General features: G+C 42.6%; 1 protein-coding gene across 5 annotated transcripts in view; it reads right to left on the reverse strand.

Moving 5' to 3' along the window:
* Positions 1-1034: 1034 nt before the first annotated feature.
* The window catches only part of sphkap (SPHK1 interactor, AKAP domain containing), a 118108-nt gene continuing 95330 nt past the window's right edge, over positions 1035-23812 (reverse strand). For 3 of the 5 annotated variants that reach the window (XM_084949967.1, XM_084949966.1, XM_084949968.1), the window contains 9 exons: positions 12948-13007; positions 12385-12525; positions 11144-11405; positions 7573-10906; positions 6101-6262; positions 5145-5228; positions 3249-3298; positions 2344-2525; positions 1035-2172 (listed from right to left, as the gene is read on the reverse strand). In XM_084949967.1, the coding sequence (XP_084806093.1) occupies positions 2017-2172; positions 2344-2525; positions 3249-3298; positions 5145-5228; positions 6101-6262; positions 7573-10906; positions 11144-11405; positions 12385-12525; positions 12948-13007 (4431 nt within the window). In that variant the 3' untranslated portion in view covers positions 1035-2016. The remainder of the gene's footprint in view (positions 2173-2343; positions 2526-3248; positions 3299-5144; positions 5229-6100; positions 6263-7572; positions 10907-11143; positions 11406-12384; positions 12526-12947; positions 13008-23812) is intronic. The other 2 variants (XM_084949969.1, XM_084949970.1) reach the window with 2 other exon arrangements.

The following is a 23812-nucleotide window of genomic DNA, read 5'->3' on the forward strand; positions in this document are numbered from 1 at the left end:
ATTTCTTGTTCTTCATCACTCAAACTGCAGATTTATTGTCCAACCCAGACTAAAAATACATTGACTCTCCTTTTGTAGTCTGTGACTGAAATTCTCTGTATTGACATATGGATTTTAAATCTCCCAAACATGATGTTCGATCAGATATCTTTATCTTCTTTTGAGAGCTCATCAAAAAGCTGGTGGTTTGAAACTGATGGAAAATTGGCAGGCAGCTCTATAAAGTGTCTGTCATAGCTGGCATGTTAGAACAGTGTTTTTCTCGCCAAGTCCCCGTATTATCACACAACTAAAAACTATGACGTTTGGGAATTCTCAAATTGCTACTTTAAAGCTCTGTGTTGAAATATGGTTTTATGGATTTTTTATGATAGGGAGATGTAGATTGAGATTATAAAACCTTTATACCTTCTTATAGATTTGTGCTAGACCCAGCTACACTACATGAACAGAGCTATAGGGCCACAGTACTAAATCTTTAAATTCAAGTGTCTTAAGTGTATAAAATCAAGCACCTAGCCACGCAGTCTGCCTTTGTGAGAAAATGTCTCTTTCTAAAGGGCTCATTCAATTAAAATGAGGGACTGTAATAGGACACCACCACTGCAAGTCAGCCAATATTTTTGTTCATACTACCTTCTCTTTCCCCTCACCCCCAACCAGTCACAGCAGATGGCTGCCACTCATTGAGCCTGGTTCTGTCTACCAAAGGTTTCTTCCTGTTAAAAGGGAGTTTCTTTCCCACTGTCACAGAGAGCTTGCTCACAGGGGTTTGTGTGTTTCTTGGGGTTTCTAATATTGCAGGAGACTGCTGTTTTGAACTGGCGTTATACAGTTGTATACAACTGTGATGTATACAGCACTGTTCCTGAATGCAAACTACAATAATAAACCTATCAGTATGGTTGTGTTTAGTAGTTTTAATTCTCTCTTTTTGGGTTAACAGTTCAACGGAGTGTAATAGTGTGCATAAATGCACCCCTGTATATTGAGATTTTATTTTCCCTGGTTTACAAATGACACAACACTTGCTCTTATTTCACATCACAGAAATTTATTGATGTCAAAAGATAAATACATTCATTTCTACTGTGACCAAGTTTACAGCTGTGTCGTGTGCTTTTCCCCCCGCGATGCTGTTGTAACACAAGATTACCACTAAGTAGAGAAATATACTGACCAAATCCACATACAAATTCAACATTACAAACCTTACTCTGTCTTTTTAGACATAGCAAAAGCTAAAGGAGCGGGCCACTACTCCAAGGTGCAGCAGTTCAAAATCTACAGTATATACAGTACAGCTATCCAAAATAATCCCTTCTTAAGTAACATGAATAAAATATCATATGTACTGAGTTTCAAAGTCACAACAGAGGTGGTACGTTAGCCAATGGACACAACAAAAATCTGGACCTTTTACTTACATTAAGTAAATGTGCACTTCAATGTGACCATCAGAAGAAAGTGTCAGGGCTTTTTTGGGCTTAGATCTAAAGAGCCTCTTTTAAAAGTAGTTTTAATACAAAAGGTTTGAGCATGTTGAGCTGCGGGAAGGCTACAACCTGATTTTCCTACAGTATGTCCTATAGGTGCCTTTCTCTGAGTGAATAGATAAATAAAATCATGATTCGACTGTGTGAATTTGTAAATATATATTTTATATATAATCTGGAGCAGTTAGAACCTGCTGACTATGATCACTGGAGGGCTCATTCATTCCCATCAGGAACGTCCAACCCGTGTACCTACAGTTTGCCGTGTGTTTGCGTGCATGTCGCTAGAGAGGTAACTCTGGAAACAAGAACATGCTCTCGTTAAAGGGAGATCGGTCCAACTGGACAAGGGTGAGAGGTATGAATTTCTCAAGTATGCCGATTGCGTCGTGCTTTCAGCTCTCAGTAGGAGACACTTGGTGTGATGAGACAATACACGCGCAAACAGGAACATGTTACAAATGTGAGCGAATGAGTGAGCTTGTATTGTTACTGTTTGCGATTAGAGGCGGCAAGTGTCCTAAAGTGTCTCCAGAAGCCAATCGAACAGGCTTGACTGGAGAGACTTGCCCGCTTCTTCCGCTTTCTCGTGCAGCTTACAGAACTGAACCACAGCGCCAAACAAGTCTGCAATCCTCCACGCCTTCTGAGACATCAGGTGGACCACCCTCAGGAACTGGGACAAAAAAAAAAAAAAGGTACAGTCTCATGAGCTTCAGATTTATTTATTTTTTCCCCCACAGTTAAATCAGGTAAGAAAATGACCAGAACAAAAAGCAAAAACAATACATCAGTAACATGATCTGCTTATAAATGTATGATTTGACAAGCCAGCAGCTTTGCCTACCTTTGCAACTCTCTTCTCTTTGGACTTCCTGAAGTAGAGAGCAGGAAGGCCTAGCTCCGAGGCAGCGATCCATTGTAGAGCCACTCTCAGCTCCAGGTCCATGCACTCTGGCTCGAGGTCACAGTTTACCACCAACAGCTCCCTGATGCTTCCGTCGCCTGCTGTTCTTGCTGAACTGCTCTCTAACAGATCAAATATAATATGGCATAACGTAGTACGAGTCAGCACTGAATAACACCTTGATGATAGCTATACTGTCCTCACTAACAAAGCAGTGTTGGGGCGCACAGACAATTCAGCCTGTTCTAAACTCACTGAAACATCAAAAGAAAATGCATGTAGTCACTCAGCGTGTTGAGCTCTCCAGGGCTCAGTTTTGCTTCGTCTTTAAACAATGATGATCTTTGAGGTGAAACACTTCTGGAACAATGGACCTTTAAGATTTTATGAACATATGAAAATATATATATTAAAAAAAAAAAAAATCAGCTTTACTCTGGCAGATTTAATTTTTGAGGCTTAATCACAGCACTCTGCCTTGAATCCCTCAAGAGTTCCTGATGAGTAATAAGATGTTTAAATTGAGGAAGGTGTATAATTCACAAGTGGATATAACACTATAAGACTTTAAGAGCAATTATTTGGAGATTCAAAAATTTTTACATTTCAATATAAAGCACCTTGAGGTGACTGTTAATTGAACTGAATTGAGATTGTGCTGTGTTGCCAGTAGGGAAGTTGCAGATTGTCCTCTGGTGGACAAACTATGTGACATCAACACTCATAATTTCATTAAATGCTGTTTCTCTACCAATACCAGCAAATTGATAAATAGCTGATATCTGCTAAATTAGCCAGTCTCTAAATAACACCATTGATGACTACGAATTTGAAACTACACTCACCAAATACAGTCTCTTTGGCTCCTGCCAGGTGGCATCTCTCAGTCTCCTCGCTATAAAGAAAGAAAATAATGGAGACTAAAAGTTTCACATATGTTTGACATACATTAATGAAGCAGTTTGAAATTTTGGGAAAAGCAGTACCATTAATGCTTAAATGGGAAATAACCAACTTGCAATGCTATAGCAAGGAAAAGCATCAAGCCTGGCTCTCCAAAAGTAGCAAAATCTAGATACAAGCACATCTTGAAAGCTCGCTAATTACAAAGTTGCACATGTTCTGGTAACCTAAAAGCAATGCTACAGTATTTATTTTCATGTAATTAAAATATAACCCCAAATCCAAAGAAGTTGGGATGTTGTAAAATGTAAATGAAAGCAGAATGCAGTAATATGAGAATCTCATAAACCCAATTCTACTCAACAGAACATAAATGTTTGAACTGGGAAATTTGACTAGTTCATGAAAACAATTAGCTCAAAAAAAAAAAAAAACTCCAGCTGGATAAACATTTTGTAACTAATTAGGTCAATTCCACAAATTGTGGAACAGTTTTATAATACTGTTCCTCTGAATACAGACTTAGAACACCTCATCATCGACAGCACATAATTTCATCGAAAGATTCAAAGAATCTAGAGAAATGTGTGCACAAGGACCAAGGCTGAAGATCAATATTGGATGCCTGCGATCTTCAGGCCCTCTAAAAACAGGATGTTTTGTGGAAATCACTGAATAGACTCAGAAGCACTTCCAGATATCGCTGTCTGTGAGTTCACTGTGCCATCTGCAAATGCAGGTTAAAACCATCATGTGCAGAAGAAGACGTGTGACATAATCTAGAAAGTGCTGAAAGGTATACACAGTCTTTAGAGCAACATCCAGATGACAACATTGTCAGGGAAGGCCTTGCATATTTCAGCAAGAGGAGTCCAGTCCAGAGTTTTTGCCAGCTGAAAACATCTGGTGCATGATGAAACAATATGAAAAAAGACAACTCAGGACTGCTGAACAGCTAGAATCCTCTATCCAGCAGCTGGTCTCTTCAGTTCCCAGATGTTTACAGACTGTTGTTAAAAAAGGAGAGGCTGCACAGTGGCAAACATGACCTTTTTTTTTGTGGGGGGAAGGGGAACGGACGGGACATCTTCGACCATCAAAGTGACCCTTTTTCTTTTTTAAAAAAAAAAATGCAACATTTCCTCAGTTTAAACATTGGATACGTTTCTGTCTCTCTTCCACAGCATGTCTTTTATCCTGTCTTCCTTCTCTCACCCCAACCGGTCGCAGCAGATGGCCCCGCCCCTCCCTGAGCCTGGTTCTGCTGGAGGTTTCTTCCTGTTAAAAGGGAGTTTTTCCTTCCCACTGTCGCCCAAGTGCTTGCTCATAGGGGTCATATGATTGTTGGGTTTTTCTCTGTATCTATGAAGCGCCTTGAGGCGACTTTTGTTGTGATTTGGCGCTATATAAATAAAATTGAATTGAATTGAAGTTTTCTATGTTCTGTTGTGAGCAAAATGCAGGTTTGTAACATTTGAAAATCACGGAATTCTCTTATTTTATGAAGCGTGCAAACATTTGTGGAATCAGGGTTTTAAAATACGATTTTTTTAATAGTTCACTAAATTACGAACCTTTTTGGATATTTTAAAAAAATCTGCACTGTTAACCTGATTATTTACTGTTTAGACAAATGAAACAGAACAGAATAAATGCAGAAAATTCAAAAGGCTTTTGTCTGTTAAACAGAAAATTGTTATTTGTTCTGGAATGACGCTTAATATCCTTGTCTAGCATGTGTGAGAGAAAATAATACCTGCAAGGTTTGTGTGTATTAAAAATGTCACTGTTGACACACCAGAGACATAATGAGAAATACAGTGATAGCAGAAACATACTGGATTACTGTGCTTTGAGAGGGAACATCAGAAAAAGAATCCAGGTCTACCAGGCCTAAGCTAGACGTGCTGCTGGTCCCATTCCTAGGAAGGAAAAAAAACAAAAAACAGCAAAAGTGTCATTTAAATGATGTCTCGAGACATCCAACACGATCGTTCACTTGTGAAGAAAACAATGTCCAAGCGCAGGGATGCAGGTCATGTTATTAGCTGGTGATTAACATAAATAGCAGCTGCAGCAGAACTGGGCACTGAAGCTGGGAGAGCTGGTGATTCGTATTTTTTGCCTGGAAGCTGGTCCGTCTGGAAATGGGGATGAGGCATATTTGGAGGCAGTTAGGTGGGGAGGGTGGACAGGCAAGGCCGGCAGCCGTGCCCTTGTGTCACAACATAGATCAGGGATGAGGCAGAGTTAAAGTAAGCAGGTAGATGGAGAGGTTGCAGTGTTATGGTGGTGCACACAACTACTCTTGCTCTGAACACAGTACCTTGCTACTTCCTATTAACTCTCGGAACTGCCCAGATCATTGATTGTCCAGTTTGAGAAATTAAATGAGTTTAATCATTATGGTATACATCTCTTCTTTTTGTTTTAAGGAAAAAGGGGATCTTACACCATAAACTTATTTTAATAGGTGATTAGTTGGGTAAATAAATGAGAATTTGATGAAGCAGAGAATGGTTTAGTGGATGTTATGAGCTGGCCTTTTGATCCATGATATAAGAGCTCTTGCACCACTGCAGCCTACTGCTGCAGGAGGAGATCTGGCCCTGTATGGCTTTGCAGAGCGAGCTCTCTTGCCATACACTGCATTAGCAGGTGTGGATACTGGAGTGGCAGGGAGTAAATTGGCATTGGTACAGGAGAACACAGTTAGTAGCAATGGGCCAATGAGAGCGGGGTGAGGGTGAGCAGCAGCGTTTGGAGCGGTATCAAAAGAGCAGCGGTTACTGACCCCTCGCTCAGGTGGATAAAACTACTGGTCTCCTCGTGGGGGTCATCTTCGGGGGTTATGTGAGACCAGCTCCCCATGCTCTCTTCACTGCTAGCACTCATAGAACGCTTGTCCCTCTTCACTACTGCAGCCACAGCCACGGCTGTCCTGTCCCTGTCACTGCTGGAGAGAGCAAACCGCAAGATGTCCACAATGTCGGCGGCAATGCTTTGGTCACTTTGGCTACTGTTCCTGCTCCTCTATGCACTACTAATGTTACGCAGACACCCAGTTTTGTTACTACTAACCTCCTTTCTATAAGCCTATATCGGGATCATGTCTTACTGTAAACAGTAACTTTCTACAAATGACAAATGCCTTTGGAGTGTGAAATGATTATTAAAAAGAAAGCTAATTCCTTTGAATATCTTTAATGCATCAGCACACTGCATTTCCCATGGGCACTGTTGGATTTTCAGCTCTTTTTTTTCCAGGACACTGATTAAATTAAGTCATAATCAGATGATTGAGAGCTGCCATCCTCAATTCTGCAGGGAAATCAGGTTTTATTGAATAGGCAAGTGACTGACTTGCACTCGCACACAAGGGACAAACACATGCACTCCACTTGTTTCTGGATTACACGTTTTATCAAGTGTTATCAAAAAACACAATAAAACTCTACGTTGAGCTTTCATACATTCCACTTATCGGCTTCTCTTGCACATTAGCGATGCTGCTCATACACTTTAGTGGTGTCATTAGAGTCCAAATGGAAACATGCAGTCTTTGTTACCCCAGAAATGTGAACTAAAAATGTTCTCCTTGACAGTCCTACAATCTGCTGTCTCCCATGAAAGCCCCCTCAAGAAATATCCAGCATTAGAATAAATCTCACCACCATGCTGAGTCCCTGTCTTGCTAAAACGTCAGTCTGGTTTCAATTACTTGTGTATCTGACAATGCAGCCCCCAAATTCTTTGTCATTTCGGCTGTCTCAGTAGAATCTCAGTTCCGATTCCATCTATTTCAATATCAGCGAGTGTTTTGTGGTTTGTTATCTTAGTGTGAGTGCAGCTTGTACTGATAAAGGGGACTTCAGCGGCCACTCTGTGGATAAAGGATGAAGCTGCTAAAAGCTTTCTGCACACACAGTACATCACCCAGACAATGTGAGTCACAGCCTAGACAAACCTGCTAAAATAGATTAGTTCACCCAGTAAATAGATCCTCTGCGTGCCCGCTAAGCTTTGATCAAACTCTATAAATAGCACTGTACACCTGCATTTTATGTGTTTAGTCCAGATTTTCATACTTTGTTTAAAAATAGTCGAGCACTTTTTTTATTTCTCTCCCTTACTCTTGTCAGAGAGATCAATCTCTACGTTTCACATCCAGTAGATGACTATTCTGCTGCAGGGTTATTAAAGAAAACTCTGCCTGAAGAAGGAGGGGTCGGACTCTCACACAATAGCCTGTGAGCAGTGTAATACCTGCTGCTGTTGGTGGGAGCTCTCTCCGTATGCTTGGTAGCTGGCGTGTCTGATGACGCTTCTTGATGTCCCCCTGTTCTTTCAGGGTTTGAGACTGTCTCTTCATCTCGCTGATCTCCTTCGATGTGGATCAGCGGCACATTTCTGGGGCCCCTTATGCAGGCTGAACCGCTGTCACTTCCCCCGATGCTGCCAGCTTGCTCCTGGCTCGACCTACTTCGGCTACAGCGTAGATGGGATTGCTTGAACCCCCTCCTCCTTTCACCAACAGGCATGTGCGCCTGTGGATGTGACCCAGGTGTGCCTACACCTACATCTTGCTGTCCCCCCAGCGCAGATTTGCCAATATCCACTATGTCAGCTGCCAGGCGATTGGCAAACTGCTGCACATGGGGCTGCAAGTCTCCTGCAGCTTCCAAATCAATACTGTCTTCAGGATCAGCAATGATCTTGTTCTTTCTCATCAAGGACTCGATAGAGCTTGACCAGGTCTCATGAATTAGCATATCAGTAATCTGGTCAGTCTTACCCCTCTGATAGAGGCATGAGTCTGACTTGCACAGTCCTGTGGCTGACACAGAGTTGGTGGGGAAGATATTTAATGTGTCCCCGTGCACATTCCGCGCAAATCCATCAAAAGAGTTCGCTTTTATGGGCGAGTTGACAGTCAGCCGTGAGTCTGAGGAGCGCCGGTCTGGCACCGAAGACTGACGTATACAGAAGGGTGTTCTTAGAGGAGGTGGGAACAGGCTGTTGCTCCACTCTTTAGTCTTTGCAATGCCATATTCTTTGTTTTCCTTATCCATATCCCGAAGCATAAACATGTAGAACTCCTCTGTGATGCTCTCGGTGCTCGACTGTTTAGACAGGCACGATGACGCCCTGACATTAAGGTGGCCGTTTTTCTTTGATGCAGCCTGCTGTACAGCAGCAGCCAGGATGCTGCTGGCATTCTTCCCTGCATAGTAGTCCAACAGAAGGTCAAAGCCTCTGCCCTCTGTCTCCATCTGGTTAACCATGAACCGAGAGAACTCATCTGTGATGCTCTCGCAGCTGGACTGCTTAGAAATCGAGCTGCCGCGACTCAAGTTCTGACCTAACCGGCTGCCCGGGCCCAGGGTGTTGGGTGTGCCGGATGGGTCCGCGTCTTCTTCTGGAATGCTCTCATAACTGGATGCCTTCCCACGGCTCCACCTCTCACACTGCAGTCTGCTGCGCTGCTGGCCTGTTTTGGAGGTATCCACCACATTGAGTTCAGGGCAGTTCAGGATCCTAGCCGTGACCTCAGAGGCAAAGAGGGCAAATGGGTCCTGCGGTTCGTCAGGGTTTACCGACTCGTCTACCACCCGGTTGACCAGCCGCTCCATTAGCTCTGGCTGCTCCTCAGTTTTCCTTTTAATTTCACTTAGGCGGGGCGCCCGATGTTTTCTGGAAGCTGAATTGCTGTTCTGACCCTCTTTTCTCCTCAGTACTGTGCGGCAAGCAGGGATCAAATAGCCCTCAGGGACTTCAGCAGAGGACCCTTTAAGGGCACAGAACCAGGGCTGTTTCCCAGTGGAGTTTTCTAGACAGATTGCTGCAAGTTCTGTGGCCATAGACACCACCGTGGAAGCCAAATCATCAGCATAGCAAGTAATTGGTGTCCTGGACTCTGAGTCTATTCTGAAAGAGTTCAGGGAGGACTGAGGTGTCAGAGAGGCCTGTCTGCTGTCACTGCCTGTCCCCAGTCGTCCTCTCCTCTCTGTGACCTGAACTGGGATTTCACTTAAAGGCTCTCTGATTGCACCACTGCCCTGCTGGCTGTCAGAAAAGTCTTTGGCTGGCAAGGAAGTGGGTTTAGACTGAGTTTGTCTGCACAATGACTGCTGCTGTTGTTCTTTGATGTTTGCTGCTGAGGACGATGCAATGACATCACCTTCCTCAAGCGCATATTTCTCCTTCAGCCCTGCAACTGTGGATAACTTATCTGTGCAGTGCAGCACGCCGCTTAGATTCTCATTATGCCCAAATAAGCACTGTAATTGGCTTAATGGATCCTTGGCATCCTCCTTGATGTTAGCAGGTTCCTTAACACAAGCATCACCCTCTCGTGTGTCGCGTGACCCTTGGTCACACGTGGAGATGTGGCTGATCTTTTTCTGTGTCAGGCAGAGAATATCAAACAGCAGATTGTTGACACTGTCTTGCAGAAATACCTGAAAGCTTGGCGCCTCCTTCCCGGTACCCTCCAGTTCCTTTTTCTTTTTTGCCTTCTCTAAAGCATGCTTGAATAGACTGTCTGCCACTTCATTTATTAATTCATCCACCTCCCTTTCATCCGTGTAGCTTTTTTTCGAAAACGTAATGCCATCTACTATCTTGTTATGCGTGGTTTCCAGCAGATGGGCTACACTCCTGTAGCCTTGTGGCTGAGTCAGCACCTCAGCTGCTTCCCGATGCAGGACTTCAGCAATGTTGGCACGAAATGCTTCAACGCTGGTTCCCTCCGCCACGCTGCAGTGCAGCGTGAAGGCTGCGGAGGCCTCGGCAGCAGACAGCAGACCGCGGGACGCCGTGTAAATTTCAGCGGGATCTGTGTCCGAATCGCCGCCGTCTCCGGGCTCCTCCATTAAGTCCACAGCTGCAACAGCGCCGGCTACCTGAGCCATGCCACACATAGCTGAGGAGAAGGAGTACTCTTCTTTATCTTCTGGTTCCTGCAGCTCCTCATCGACGTCCTCTTCCGAAGCAGATTCCATGGCGAGCTGTTCTGTTAGCTGCGGGGTAGTAATAGTGCCAATAATATTGGCAGCACAGGCCAAAGCCACCTCTACATGTTTGGATACGTGTCCGCCATTGTCATGGGGATTGTGAGCCTGCGTCTCATTCTGTTGCTTTTCTCCAGTTTTGGTAGCGTGGTCGGGCACGTGAGGCACCTGGTTCTCCGGCCATTCTGCAGCCCCGTCAGAACTGTCTGGGCTCTGAACAATGACAATTTTAGGGAGTTCAAAAGAGCAGGTGCGATGTTGGGAAGGCTGTTTAGTCTTTGAAGGGCTCTTGAAGTTGGGAGGGCAACTAGAGAGGGACACACTGATGGCTGCCTCTGAGGCAAAGGAGGTTTCATCTTGAGAGAGCCGTATGAAGGCATCCTGCAGTACCGACTCAGCCAGATTGGTGGCGTAGTACCCCGCTGACTCTTTAGTCTGGATGCTTGCTCGCTGATGCCCTTCCTTTTTCACCTCGGCATCCTCCCTTTGCTGATGACGTGCCAGCTGTCCCCGATGACTTGCAAGTCTGACACAGTGTTTCTGTGCAGCTTCTGGCACGCTCTCTCCCAGGTCACCGCTCTCTGGCTCTGTGAACAGACAGGGAAAAAAATAAAAGCCGTGGAAAGAGAGAATGACAAACGTCTACACGGATTAGGAAGCAGCACCACCGGTTTCCAAAATGTCACATCAACAGTAGAATATTATCCCGATTTGCCCTCCACTGACTGTCAAATTAAATTTTCCCTTAGAGAAGATACATTTCTGAGTGCAACAACAATAATTATAATTTTTACCCAGCTGAGAACAAACCCTGCCGTACTCACCATTTCTGAAGCCGTCGTCCTCGCTGTCATCTCCCAAGTGTTCTGAGGCCGTCAGGAAGTCTTCCTCTATAGACGAGATAGAGCGATTGGTGTCATCATCGAGGCGCTGTCCAGCCGCTTTGCCCTGCTGACACTGTCGCTCTTTTCCCCACTGCAGGCCGATCAGGAACTTGTTGATCTCAAAGATGATGCTACCAGGCTGTGTGGAGCGTCTCTTCCCTGAACACTGAAGCAGGCACACACCTGTGCATCTCTGCCCACCCTGAACGGAGCACGGACAAATTTCATGTACGCTCACACATACTCAATATGTAATGTATCCAAAGGTCCAAAAGTATTAAAAAACCCACTACAGACACAACACATAGGCAAGCACAGTTAACACATATAGTCACAAACTTTACTATAAATCTCTTAAAACATACAGCTCTATTGCCTGTTTTTCTTCCTGATATTTGATATACTATGAATTGCTTCGGACCTGCTAATGAAAGTTTAATAGGCTGTGTAGGCTCCTAGGGCTGTTTATTGATTCTCACAGCAGTTTTAAACATTTATTGGATGAGCTTCAAAAAAAGCGACCGCAACAGGGGATTTTTTTATTTAAAGACAAATACACCAACAGAAAGGCTTATTAGTTACCTACGTGTCTGTATGTATTTTTTATTGCCGTTTAAAAATTCAGAGTATAGAATTAAAAAGCGACTTTTTGCTCGGTACCTGCAGGTGTGTTTTCTTTACACTCACCTGCTGAACAAAGTCGTATTTGCGGTAGCATCTGGATGAATTAAGTGTGAACGCATCCTTTGCATCGAAAAAGTTCAAACCAAATGTCTTTTTATCAGACTTTTTTTTTTTATGGAAATGTTTTACTCTTGATGTTTGCTGCTTTGTATTCAGACATACTTTGAAACCAGTTGTCTGTTACCGGCCCAGTTTTCACATGACTATATTTGGAACACACATCGCTTTTTTTGCACAAAAATAAAAGTCAAACCTGAAGTTGGTGTTTGCCAAGATAGCTGTGTGCCTCAAAAGATGAGGGCATGCTTTTACTAGACTAAAAATGGAAGAATTGCTCCATAAAATGAATGGACTCCCTCATGTGGGGTCTTTTTCCCAGCACAAAAGGTTCACATCTAATCACACAGCGCTGCTGTACGAGAACAGCTTGTGCTCTCGGCCAGTCAATCCAAAGGCTGGAAATACTTATAACGAATAGAAAACCACTACAAACTTACCTGAGCTGAGGGGTGTGGGTGTGCTTGGCAAGCTTCTGTGGCTTCTAATCCACCCAGCAGTAGGATCTCATTTTCTTTCGGCTGGTGGACGGTCAGTAACTCAACAAGCTTTGGCAGATCTGGAGACACAGATGCCAATTTCTGCAAGACACAATCCAAGCACAGAGACAATACTAGATAACAACAAAGCGTTTAGTCAAGTCACTTCAAAGCTGAACATAATGTGCTCCCTGCGGTTCCAAGTCAGAGAGACATAATTATAAAATCCTTCCTGTGAGAGGACTTGAACCATGTGGAATGATCATTGATCGCCCACCACCGCCAGCTGCAAAAGACCGCAAAATCTGCATATTTTCTACACAAATCATCCCTCTAATTCTGGGTAATGATCTTGAATCCATGGCAACTGAGCCAATGCATGTATCGTATGTGAAATACAAGGACCAGAGTTCCTGAGAGATGAAAAGTCGGAAGGAAGGAGGGAAAAAAAAAAAAAAAAAAAAAAAAAAAAAAAAGAGGGTGCAAGGAGAGAACAAATGAGCGTGGAGGAGAAATCTGCTCACCTTGACGCTTCTGTCATCACGACAGTCAGTTTTCTGTGGGTCCAGATTTACAAAACAGACCTGAGAGTGAAGAAAAAGAAGGCGTCAGGATGACGGGATTTTACGTTAATTTTGAAGTTTCTGCACCGCCTGTCCATCAGCTACACTACAGAAGCCGTCTGTTCAGTCCACCACATTGTAATTTGACAGAGGCCTTTCTAAGGAGATGTTCTTGTCTCAGAGGGGCTGGTAGGAGCAGGTGTAAACCAGAAATGATTTTCTTTCCCCATGTCTCTCCTCTTTTGCTTTTCCTCTTCAGCTGTCTCCACGCTTTCACAGCATGCCTGTCACAGTCCCCGTCTTTCATTCCCTGCCGGTCTCGCGTTCCCTCGGCTCTGACTGCAGGTTTAATGGTCTGTGATGGAGTTCTCATGTCAGTGCTGGGACCCCGGGACTGTCCAATAGCTGCTGTTTGATTCTGCAGTACACAGCCTCTGCTCTAAGTTGGCGCAGCCAAGTTTGTCCTGTGTGGCTAAATGAATACAGCTCAGTTGCAACAGCATTGGAAGGGGATTGCAGTTTACCTTGAGTAGTACCCCTACTCAATATGAATGTGCAGGGTGCTTCGAAGTGCCTTGGGCAGAGCGATATGTTTGCAATGCAATCACGATTTCATAATTTAAGAGAAGGAAATTATAGATACTCAGAAAGTGAGCATTACATATCTGTCATTGTTAATGGAGAGTATGAAAACATTCAGGATTAGCAAGGTAAAATTAGAACCAGTAGTTTTCAGTTATTGGCCTGATGTGATTGGCTGTTCTGTTTCTGTTTAACAGATGGGTATATATGAGCGCATAACTGTAATAACTATAATACAAAGGCAATTTCAGAGAAATACAATGAAGGAAATTCAAGAGGAGGGTGACCCCGCGCTTGATCGACAAAAGCCACTTGAAGAGAAAGGTGTGTAATAGTTTGGGAGGTCAAAGGAATCCAGGGAAGCAACTCTTGTTGACTCCTGCTCTGTACGTCCTCCTTGCAGCCCTGCATGGAGAACATGCTGCTCTCCAGACAGAATCGTCCAGCCTGTCTGCAGTTTGCGTTTAAAGGTCATGGTGGCAAGCCAGAGGGTTGTTAAAAAATGTCTTGTGGATGGATGTGACAAAAAAAAAAAAAAAAAAAAAAAATCCTCCAAACAGTTTATGTTTGGAGAAGGGGAAACCTGGTTATGTCCGTGCCATGCGTTGGGCTGACTGCGCTACATCTCGGTCAGGGCTGCTCGCCACGACTGATGGAACAATGAATTCTAAATCGTAGCCGCAAACTCTAAATGAAAATGTCAGGATATGAATTGAAGCAATAGAGAAAGTGAGTCATGCGGCAAACAGCCACCCTGAGGATGCGAGTGGTTTTATAGAAGATAGATAAGGGGGATAAAGTTAACGTTTTGTAACGTGACCGTAATCAAACAGAAATTACATAAAAGGACCTGAGGGAAGCAGTTCGAGTGAGGAAATCTACCAACATCCCAGAGCTGAAGCTGTACAGTGAGCTGTTTTATACAGAGAACAATCCAAAAACTCCAACAAAGGACTGATCCACAGTTACTGCACATATTCAGTTGCACCCATTGTTGGATTAGGTGGTGGAACCAAATACCGAAACATAAGGTTTGCATATTTGTGTCCTCACAAATCCCTGTGGGATTGTAGATAACAGAAAAACAAATAACCAAGTCTAGTTTGTTTTCATTTTTAAAAAGAATTTGGCTCTTGTTGTTGATTTTTTTTGGATCATGAAAGGTCACAGTGTCTAACATCTAGCCATCTGTTGGTTGCTCATTAAATTTAGTCATTCTTAGTTACTGTGGTATCTTCTCTTCTCTCAGTGAACTTGGGGGGTGGGGGGGGAGAGAATACCGCTAGCTCTCCCTTTCACTGCCGCCACCTCCACGTCTGCTCTACCTGCTGATATCTAACCCCATTCTTTCCTCTACACCTGCAAAAACAATATAGATTCAAATAACAACATCACCGTTTGAAATGATTTCCCTTGAACCTCCTGAGGTGTGCCTGGCGTTTGCTGCTAGGCTTTTAAACAGCAATTGTGAGACGGCACACATATCTCACGACTTTCATCTTTTCCTCATTTATCGGTGTTTGCTTAAAGAAGATCTAGACCCAGAAAGCCGTGTCAAAGTATAGAAGCCACAACAGATCCACATGTATTTTTTGGGTAATTTTGGGGGGAAATAATGTCACATTTTCTAGCTGCAGATGTTAAAGTGAAGCAACAACTGCTACGATAAATAGGCCAATGTACTCATGAGTTTATATTCCAACATGAGGATTTGCTTCTGCTCTTTTTCCCCATCTCTAAAACACAGTCAGGGCTTCTTCATCAAAGAAAATGGTAGAGTTAAAAGAAACAAAAGACTGGTAACTTTCAAAGAAAGGGCAGTGACCAAAAAAAAAACAAAAACAAAAAAAAAAAACAAAAAAAACAAAGTCAAAGCAAAGTCAGATGGAAGCAGTCAAAATATCCTTCAGCCAAAAGGATAATGTGACACATTCAGAAAGGCCAATTTCCCCCTCACCTTCAATCTGCTATCCTCCAGTCAAATGATTTCTAAACTATGAAGGCTAATAGGATGAAAAATGCTGCTCGAAAACAGATTCAGCCAAACAGAAAAGATGTGAAGTCAATGGCAGCTGACAATGACAGAATCTATGAAAAGTCTCCAGTCGCACCCTGATGAGGATGGTGGATTTTTATTTAATTATGGATGGATGGATATTTAGTCATTCATTTATGTTTGTCTGGTGCCCTTCATGGGCCGCATGTGTCACCTATAACATTCTCCTTTGCTGGCTCGCTATCAAAATAATCAGAGCAATCTACTCAGCGAGGAGTGAAAGCAGTTTGCCGATTTGCTCGTCTTTTCAGATCAGTTTACAGGGCGTGATGACGACCTTTACTGTTGTCACAATTGCCGTTAAATGCCAGTGAGATACACATGAGGCATTAGATTACACACCAGTACAAAAATATTTCCCACATGTTGAACCTAATCTGATCCAAAAAGGAGGCTGATAATTGATTTTTTAACTTCTTTCACTGTGTTTGGTTTTGTGTCTGCAGTTTTTCACTTCCTGTCCACTTGCTCATCACAGGATGAACAGCCGGTTCCGTTCCCTAGCTTATAAACGTCTCAGCAGTATTCGCTTGTGCTGATTATTTGGAAATGTTCCCAGAGAAAGCCACCACGACATCTCCCACCTGTCTACCAACACGTCGCCTGCGCACAACCCACAGGCAGAACAAAGCGAGCGATCCAGACTCGTGACCTTGAGAGGGGACTAAAGCAATTTAACACTATCAGACGGCGAGAGTCGAGAGGAGGTTGTTCTACATTTGGGAGAGGAGAGGACCATTCAGCCGTCTCATGGTGACGCAAGCGCAGGGACATGCTCTGATTCTATCAGACATAGTGGACAACACGCAGGTGCGTCAGCCCGTCTCTGAAGGACTGACCAGGTGGGTGAGATAAAGAGGACAAAGAAATGGTTTGATGTTAGAACGTGATGAAGAATAATGGGCTCCAGTTTTGAGCAACAGCAGTAGTAAGAGGTTATAAGCTTTGACTTAGATTTTATATCAGTAGTTACATTATGGCTTCATAGTGTAGTGGTTTACACGGTTGCTTAGAAAGTCAAAGATCCCCAGTTTGAACCTGGGAGGAGATACAAATCTATTTGGGGTTGCATCAGGAACGACGTGTACAAATCTCTTAACTCAAATATGCAGTGAAGCTGATTAACGGATAAAAGTAGCTTATCACTAATTATATTCATTTTCTAAGTGAAGTTCATGGTTAAAGTTCCACTAACTGATGGAGTAACAAACCTTGGATATGCTGACATTTACAATAATCACCTTCGAGGTGGTTTATTGAGCCCGCCGAGCAGCCGCAGAGCATATTAACACTCATTTGGAGTGTCTGACCACCTCATGAGTCTTAGATCAATACTCCCTCTCCGTCTGAGATTTGACTGCTGCTTTCACCAGCTGATTGCTACCTACCAAACTGAACCAGGAGCAACAGTGAAAGCAACGAGAGCGTTCAGAAAACAAAAAGCCAAAAGGGTTCATTTCTATCAAACAGCTGCTTCACAGAAAGTAACGGTGTGATTTAAGAGCATTGTGAAAATAAATTGTAAATTTTTTTTTAAGGGTGTGCACGTCTACACGCAGGCTCGTGTTCGTGTCAGAACTCTGGCTAAGACCTGCTGTTGAGCGTCTCCCCATGCTTTCGTGCTTCACTAGGTGCTCAACCCGTGAAAATTTACAGCTGTGCTCGGCTTCAGCCCAGGCGGTCAGTGTGGGAACTCGGGGTGACTCTGACCACCTGTGCTGACAGACCACCAAAACGGTCAGAGATGACCTTTACTAGAGAAGGAAAACAAATTTCAGTTTTACCAGCGAGCTTGGGTGCTAGATGTCCTCGCCATTGTTTTAACAGACTTGAAGGAAAAACAAGTCATACTGAACTTTGAAGCCAAACGTGTTAAATTGCGCATTTATTTTTGGAATTAACCTTGTGAAATGTTTGATACTGCTTAACAAACAAGCAAGCGGACCATTGGCTATTTTTGGGGGCTTTTTTATGATGTAGCTGATCAGAGATTACATTTTTCTTTGATTTAACCTTTATACAGGTACATGTCTCATTTACAGAGAACTGTTTGAGGATCACTAGCATAACATATCACCCCTCCATTTTGAGCCTATAGGAATATATAGTGTGTGAATGTGCGGAGGATTGCCTGATACAGACGAAATAAATGTTAAACACAGAATACTCGTCAACATGCTGAAATTGTCCACAGGGCAGTTGTACAGTTTTAGCTTCTGTATGATACAGTTAGATTTATAGTGAGTGTCCATCTATGACCCCAACTCTGCAGGCATGCACACATCCTGCACAGGGGTACAATTGTCCTGACTTATTTATGCATAAAATCCTATTTAGCCAAACTGTCAAGCAAGCACATTTCTTTCTTTGTACTAGTGCGCACACACACACAAACAAACAGAGCCTTTACAGAAAGAGTTTCAATACAACATTATGTGCACAGACATGGTCAATATAAGAAATCATTACAAACATTCTGCGTCCTTTGTCCATCAAAGCCTCGTTCCTCCAAAGCAGCCCCCCTCTCTACTCCCTACTCTGATCCTCCTACACACAGCTGCTGCTCTTGGTTCTGCTGTCTCCTCTTTTTCCTTTAAGAGTGGCTCTTTTTTTTCCTCGTGCCTTAAAATACATATATCCTGAACATTTAACCCTATTTACGCTTTCTCCTCATCTTCCCTCCCCCCAAAAAATAACAATAAATTCCAGAAACGTGAACCAATTACTGAAATAATACTACATAAATAGTAGTACTTGTCAGACATTTACTTTGGTCTTTTTATGCAGTTGTCCTGCAGGTATATTTTGCATGTCCTTTGTTTCCACTGGTGGTGTAATTTAAAAAAAAAAAAAAAAAAAAAAAAAAAAGGAAACACATGGACATGGTCCCAAGCTTCCTTTATTTCTTTCTTGTAATGTGTTTTGACTTATCTCGGTAGCTGGCAACTTTAATTATAATCCATTTTAAGTGTAAGTGAATGCAAACTACGTTTTTGAGGGACGGGGGGGGGGGACATCAAGGCTCAGTGGCTCTGCCATATTAATTTTGCAGGCTACACTGTGCTAGTGTTGAAACCAGACAGGCATGCTGTTCACACAGACTGATGATTATAAACAGCCTGAAATTGTGGTCGTACATTTAAGTACCTGCCTATAAAATGCATAACATCAGCTGTCCACGAGGCCATAAAGGAAAAGAACACATGCTGCACACCGAGACTGGCCAGGCTTAGTCGCTTCCTATTTGATATGCGTGATCAGATATAGCTTTAAAATAAAAAAACAAACAAACAACAAAGCAACAACATGTACTATTCTCAAATCCAGATGTGAAAAAGAGGTTAATTTTAAACAGCTGTGCCTTTCTATTGCTGAATCACGCAGTGTTATACGGTCACTGCTTGGCAGTGAGCTGCTGAATTTAGCGCCCCAGGCTAAAAGAATGCTACATACAATGTTGTGAAAAAGTATTTGTTCGCTTGCCACTTACATGTTTCAGCTCAAACAAATTTACTTGAGTAATAACTTGAGTAAATATAAAATTCAGGTTTTAAATTATGATTTCATTTATTGAGAGGAAAAACCAAAAACAAACACTGTGTATGAAAAGGTAGCTGCTAGCTTTGCACACCCAGGCCTGATTACTGCCAGACCTGTTGAATCATGAAATTCTTTAAATAGAACCTGACAAAGTAAATAGACTCAAAAATCTCAAAAGGCATGATCTAAAGAAACCGATGGAAAAACAAAGCTGACATCTATCAGTCTGGAAAAAGTTATCTGGAGGCTTTGGGACTCTAGTGAACTATAGTGAGAGCCATTATCCTTAAATGAAGAAAACTTGGAAAGGTGGTGAACTTTCCCAGGAGTGGGCGGTCCACCAAAATTACTCCAGGAGTGCATCGATAATTCATCCAGGAGGTCACAAAAGAAGCCAGAACATTAAACTGCAGGAGTCACGTGTCACAGTTAAGATCAAAGTTCGTGCTTCAACAATTTTTAAAAAAAAAAAAAAAAGGACACTGAGCAAAAATGGCTTCCAACGGAGAGTCCCAATGAGAAAAACAAAGACCCGTCTCACATTTGCCAATGATGATCCTAAGACTGACAAGGCAACCCCTAAAGTATTTGGAACGCCTGAGTCCTGTTACATCTGCTGTAAACCTAACACAGCATTTCATAAACAGATCATCACACCAACAGGCAAACATGGTTCTGGTGTTGCTTTGCTGCTTTAAGACCTGGGCTGTAATTCATGGAAACATGAATTCTGCTCGCTACCAGAAAATGGGGAAACCCTCCAATGTGGCTGAATTAAAACCATTGCCAGTTAACACAAAATGTCTTGACTGCAGTTCTTGCTGCCAAGATTGGCAGAACCAGTCATTAGGTTTAGAGGACAAGGGCAAGACAATGTTCTTTTACACAGGGCAGGTAGGTTTGAGTAGCTTTGTCAAAATCTGTTTGATGATCTGAAACATTTAAGTGTGACGCAAAAAACTAAGAAATCAGAAAGGCGACAAATACAGCTGTTGTCTTCTGATTCTTCTTACTATATACACATCAGTTGGGTTGACAGATGTATACATTCACCAAAGGGTCGTATTTTTCAGTAAATACAGGTGGAAACATGTCAGTAGGATCTTTTAAGTGATCTCAAACCTTAAAGGACTGAGGTGAAAATGACTAAGAGTAGGTTATAGGTCTCTGAAGGCCCCTGGTAGGTGATGCTTCCGTTTTTGAAACGCATAAATTCAATTGTGTCTACACATTTGGAGAAGTGCTGAGATGAGCTAACAATACAGTTTATCACAAAGTTTGCAATGCAAAGAATGATTTGGCTTTATCACTGGATGAGAGTGCGTAGGAAGTTAATCACTGCTATTTCTATTTACATTTGTTGTACAGTTACACTCCCATTTCCTCTCTCCAGAAATGTAATCCTATTATCACCAACCCCAAATCCCTTCTGGTAAGCAGCCACAGAAACACAGTAGTCATACTAATATTAAATCTGTTAAATAAGACATTACAGTAAATGTAAGTAAGCAACTTCATTATTAGCCATTATTTTCATATTATTTTTTTTTCCTCCTCCACTGCTTTTACTATCTCTATTGTCACCTTGCTAAGCTAAGAGAAACGCGTGTGTCCACGTTCAAAATGCATTGTTTTAAATTTGCGAAGTCAGTGTGCTAAAGCCAACGCACGGTATTAAGCCAGTGCATAAAATTACACACCTCCCAAATGTGTTAGTGCACATTAGGCTGGCTTCCAGCTCCAGAGACACATCACTTAAACAAGACCACGTCCAAGCTACACATTGAACTAAGTCTATACGATCAATATTAAATAAACATGCACTAAAAACTAGCTTTCCAACACTATGGATTAAGAATGGTATGTCACTCTAGTTTATGTGCGTTTGAAGGCAGGTGAGCAGATACTTTTGGAAATACAGTGTCTCTCAAAACAATTTGGGAAGAGGGAGGGAAATAAATCTTTGATGCTTCTGCACTGTGGCCCCTGAGCAGACAAATTCATCTTCGCCTCAACTATAAATATTCAGACTTAGTGACACACAATCTAATATAAGGACAAAAAAAAAAAAAAATAAATAAAAATAGGAGGACTTTAGACCACAGCTTTGCAGCACAGGCAAAAATCTGTCAAAAAAGACGGACAGTCTAAAGAAGAAACTGCGAGAAATGGTTTGAGTCTTGGATGAAGGAGGTTTTGTTTCCTGCTCCGATCCTGCTCTAAGTCAGCGCTGCTGCCGTGGCCGATGGCATATTTATTCTGTTTCCCCCCCTTCTCTCTCTGCCAGGAAGGGAAAGGTCAGGACACGACACACTACCCAAGTGAGAAGTGTTTGAGTCTTGTGATGAATAGGTCATTTTCCTACATGGACTGCAGTTCAAAGGGGAAGATGGATGGAGAGAGGAATGGAAAGTGTTCGGCAGAGGCTCTGAAGGCTAACCTAAACTTCTCGTGTCAGTTTGGGAAACATTTCCTGCGCGTGAAAAGTGCCAACAATAGTTTAAATATATGGACTTCTGCTCTCCCTAATTCTTCTTTTATTGCTCGAGTTTTATGAACAGCTTAGTTTTAAATCATGTTGGTAAATAAATGTAAGTAGCAGATAGAACAATAGAAATTTGCAGAGGTTAAGCAACAATTTGCCTCGCAAATGAGAAAAAAAAATTAGGTGCTGCATTTCTCTTCAAAACGCTCATCTTGTCAGAGCACTCAGGGGTGTGATGAAATTCAGTGTGACTATCGCAGCAACATGACACTTCTCTGTGACTTCATGCATTAAAACATGAGTGAATGATCAAAGGTGACAACGCAATGCAGCCAGAGGTGGATTATGGAGCGAAACATAGAAAATCCAGAGCTTTTATCTTTTATTTAGCTCACAGTTTTTGGCCTTCCACACTCATTATTTTAGACTACTCCTGTTCCTAAACACACAAACACTGATGCTTTTCCCCCTTTCCCTCACTCAAGCGATCATTCCTTAGAAAACTTAACCTAGTAGACTTGTTGGCCTTTGGATATCAAGGTTTAAACTGTACATATATGTGTATATAAAAATACATTTTCATCCCTGTGCTTCTTTTATGATGGCATTAACTGTAAATTCCAGTTTGACTGATTCTCTGTGCAAGCTGCAGAAAAGCTGAACGGTGAATTGAGAGTCACGAGAGCGATTTGTCATGTTGTAGTCCGAGAGCGTTGCTCCAAGGGGACGGGTCTCATCTGTTTGCAGTCGTATTAACGTTTTCCTCTGATTCATAGAAAACAGTAGAGTAAAGAAAACAAATGGCCATTGTCTTATTTATACAAAACCTGAAGATTAAGATGCTAGGGCTTACGTTATATGGAAGAAAAATTAACACTGTCTGCATAAACTCAGGTAGGAGCTTGAGAATAGTCTTCTGCAGAGTCGTCTTTATTTTCATCTTGGCACTGGTCACACACAGCTTTTCATGGAAAGCAAAAAAAGTCCCTCCGTCCCTCACATCATTTATGCATATATAAGCTTTCTTGACATTTCAATCAGGTTGAGGTTTGGACTTTGACTGGGCCACTGCAGCAACTTGATTCTTGTTTTTCTCCATTTGCCTGTTGTCCTGTTGCACGATCCAGTTATGGCCAGGTTTTAGCTGTCAGAAAGACAGCCTCACATTTTAATACTTTGCTCTGCAAAGTCTAAGGAGCTTGGAAAGAAATGCATCTGCACTTCCCAGATGCTCCCAGACTCCTCTTTCAATTCATCTGAGTGAAAGAAGCCATCTATGTCCACTGCGAATGACCATCTTTGAACAGAGGCCTGTGGTTTACGACACCAACTGTCTGCCATCTATAATCCAGTTTTGAGATCCCTTCCCAGAAACTTCAGCACCCACTCACAACCTGGGCCATTTGACCTCAGAAAATCACATGATAGGGTGGGGCTAGGTTTCACCTGAAACCTTGGCTGATTATGACCCACACCTGTTTTCACACCTTGGCTCCTGTGACTAGGTAGACGATCATTAGGGGGTCCTCTTGGGACCCACTTGGGGACACTCCCATAGGGCTTAAAATCTGGGACTCTCCACCAATCGCTCTTAGAACTGAAGAAGCTTCTTGGATAAGAGCTGAAAGGTCTTCAAGGAAACTTAAGTCCAGATGCTTTTCTTTCCAACCTCCTTAGACTAAAATGACCTGGATGACTCAGAACCTTAGCAGAGACATATCTGCTGTACAAAGTTCATGGTTGGGTCAGTAATTTTGCGGTACCCAGATCCTTTGGCAGCAAAATATAATCAGCCCTCCACCTTAACAGCTGGTATGAGATGTTTGTGATGATATGCTGTGGTTGGTTTTTGCCAAGCATGGCACTCTGCATTATGGTCAAACATTTCCACTTTGATCTTGTTTGTCCAATAGACACTGTTCCTGAGGTCTTATAGTTTACATGTGACTTTGCAAACCTAAGCTGTGCTGCCATCTTCTTTTAAGAGAGTTAGAGGCTTTCTCCTGGCAACCCTCCCGCACAAGCCGTTCCTGTTCAGTCTTTTTCTAATTGTACTGTCTTGAACTTTAATATTTAACACATTTGGTTTTTTTTACGTTTGCACTGAGCATTACACCGTCTGACCTTAAGGTGAATTTGCTGCGACATCCACCCCTGGATTGT

Source organism: Perissodus microlepis, chromosome 14 (genome assembly GCF_051167445.1).
Source record: "Perissodus microlepis isolate ML-2025 ecotype Zambia chromosome 14, ASM5116744v1, whole genome shotgun sequence".
Classification (NCBI taxonomy): Eukaryota; Metazoa; Chordata; class Actinopteri; order Cichliformes; family Cichlidae; genus Perissodus; species Perissodus microlepis.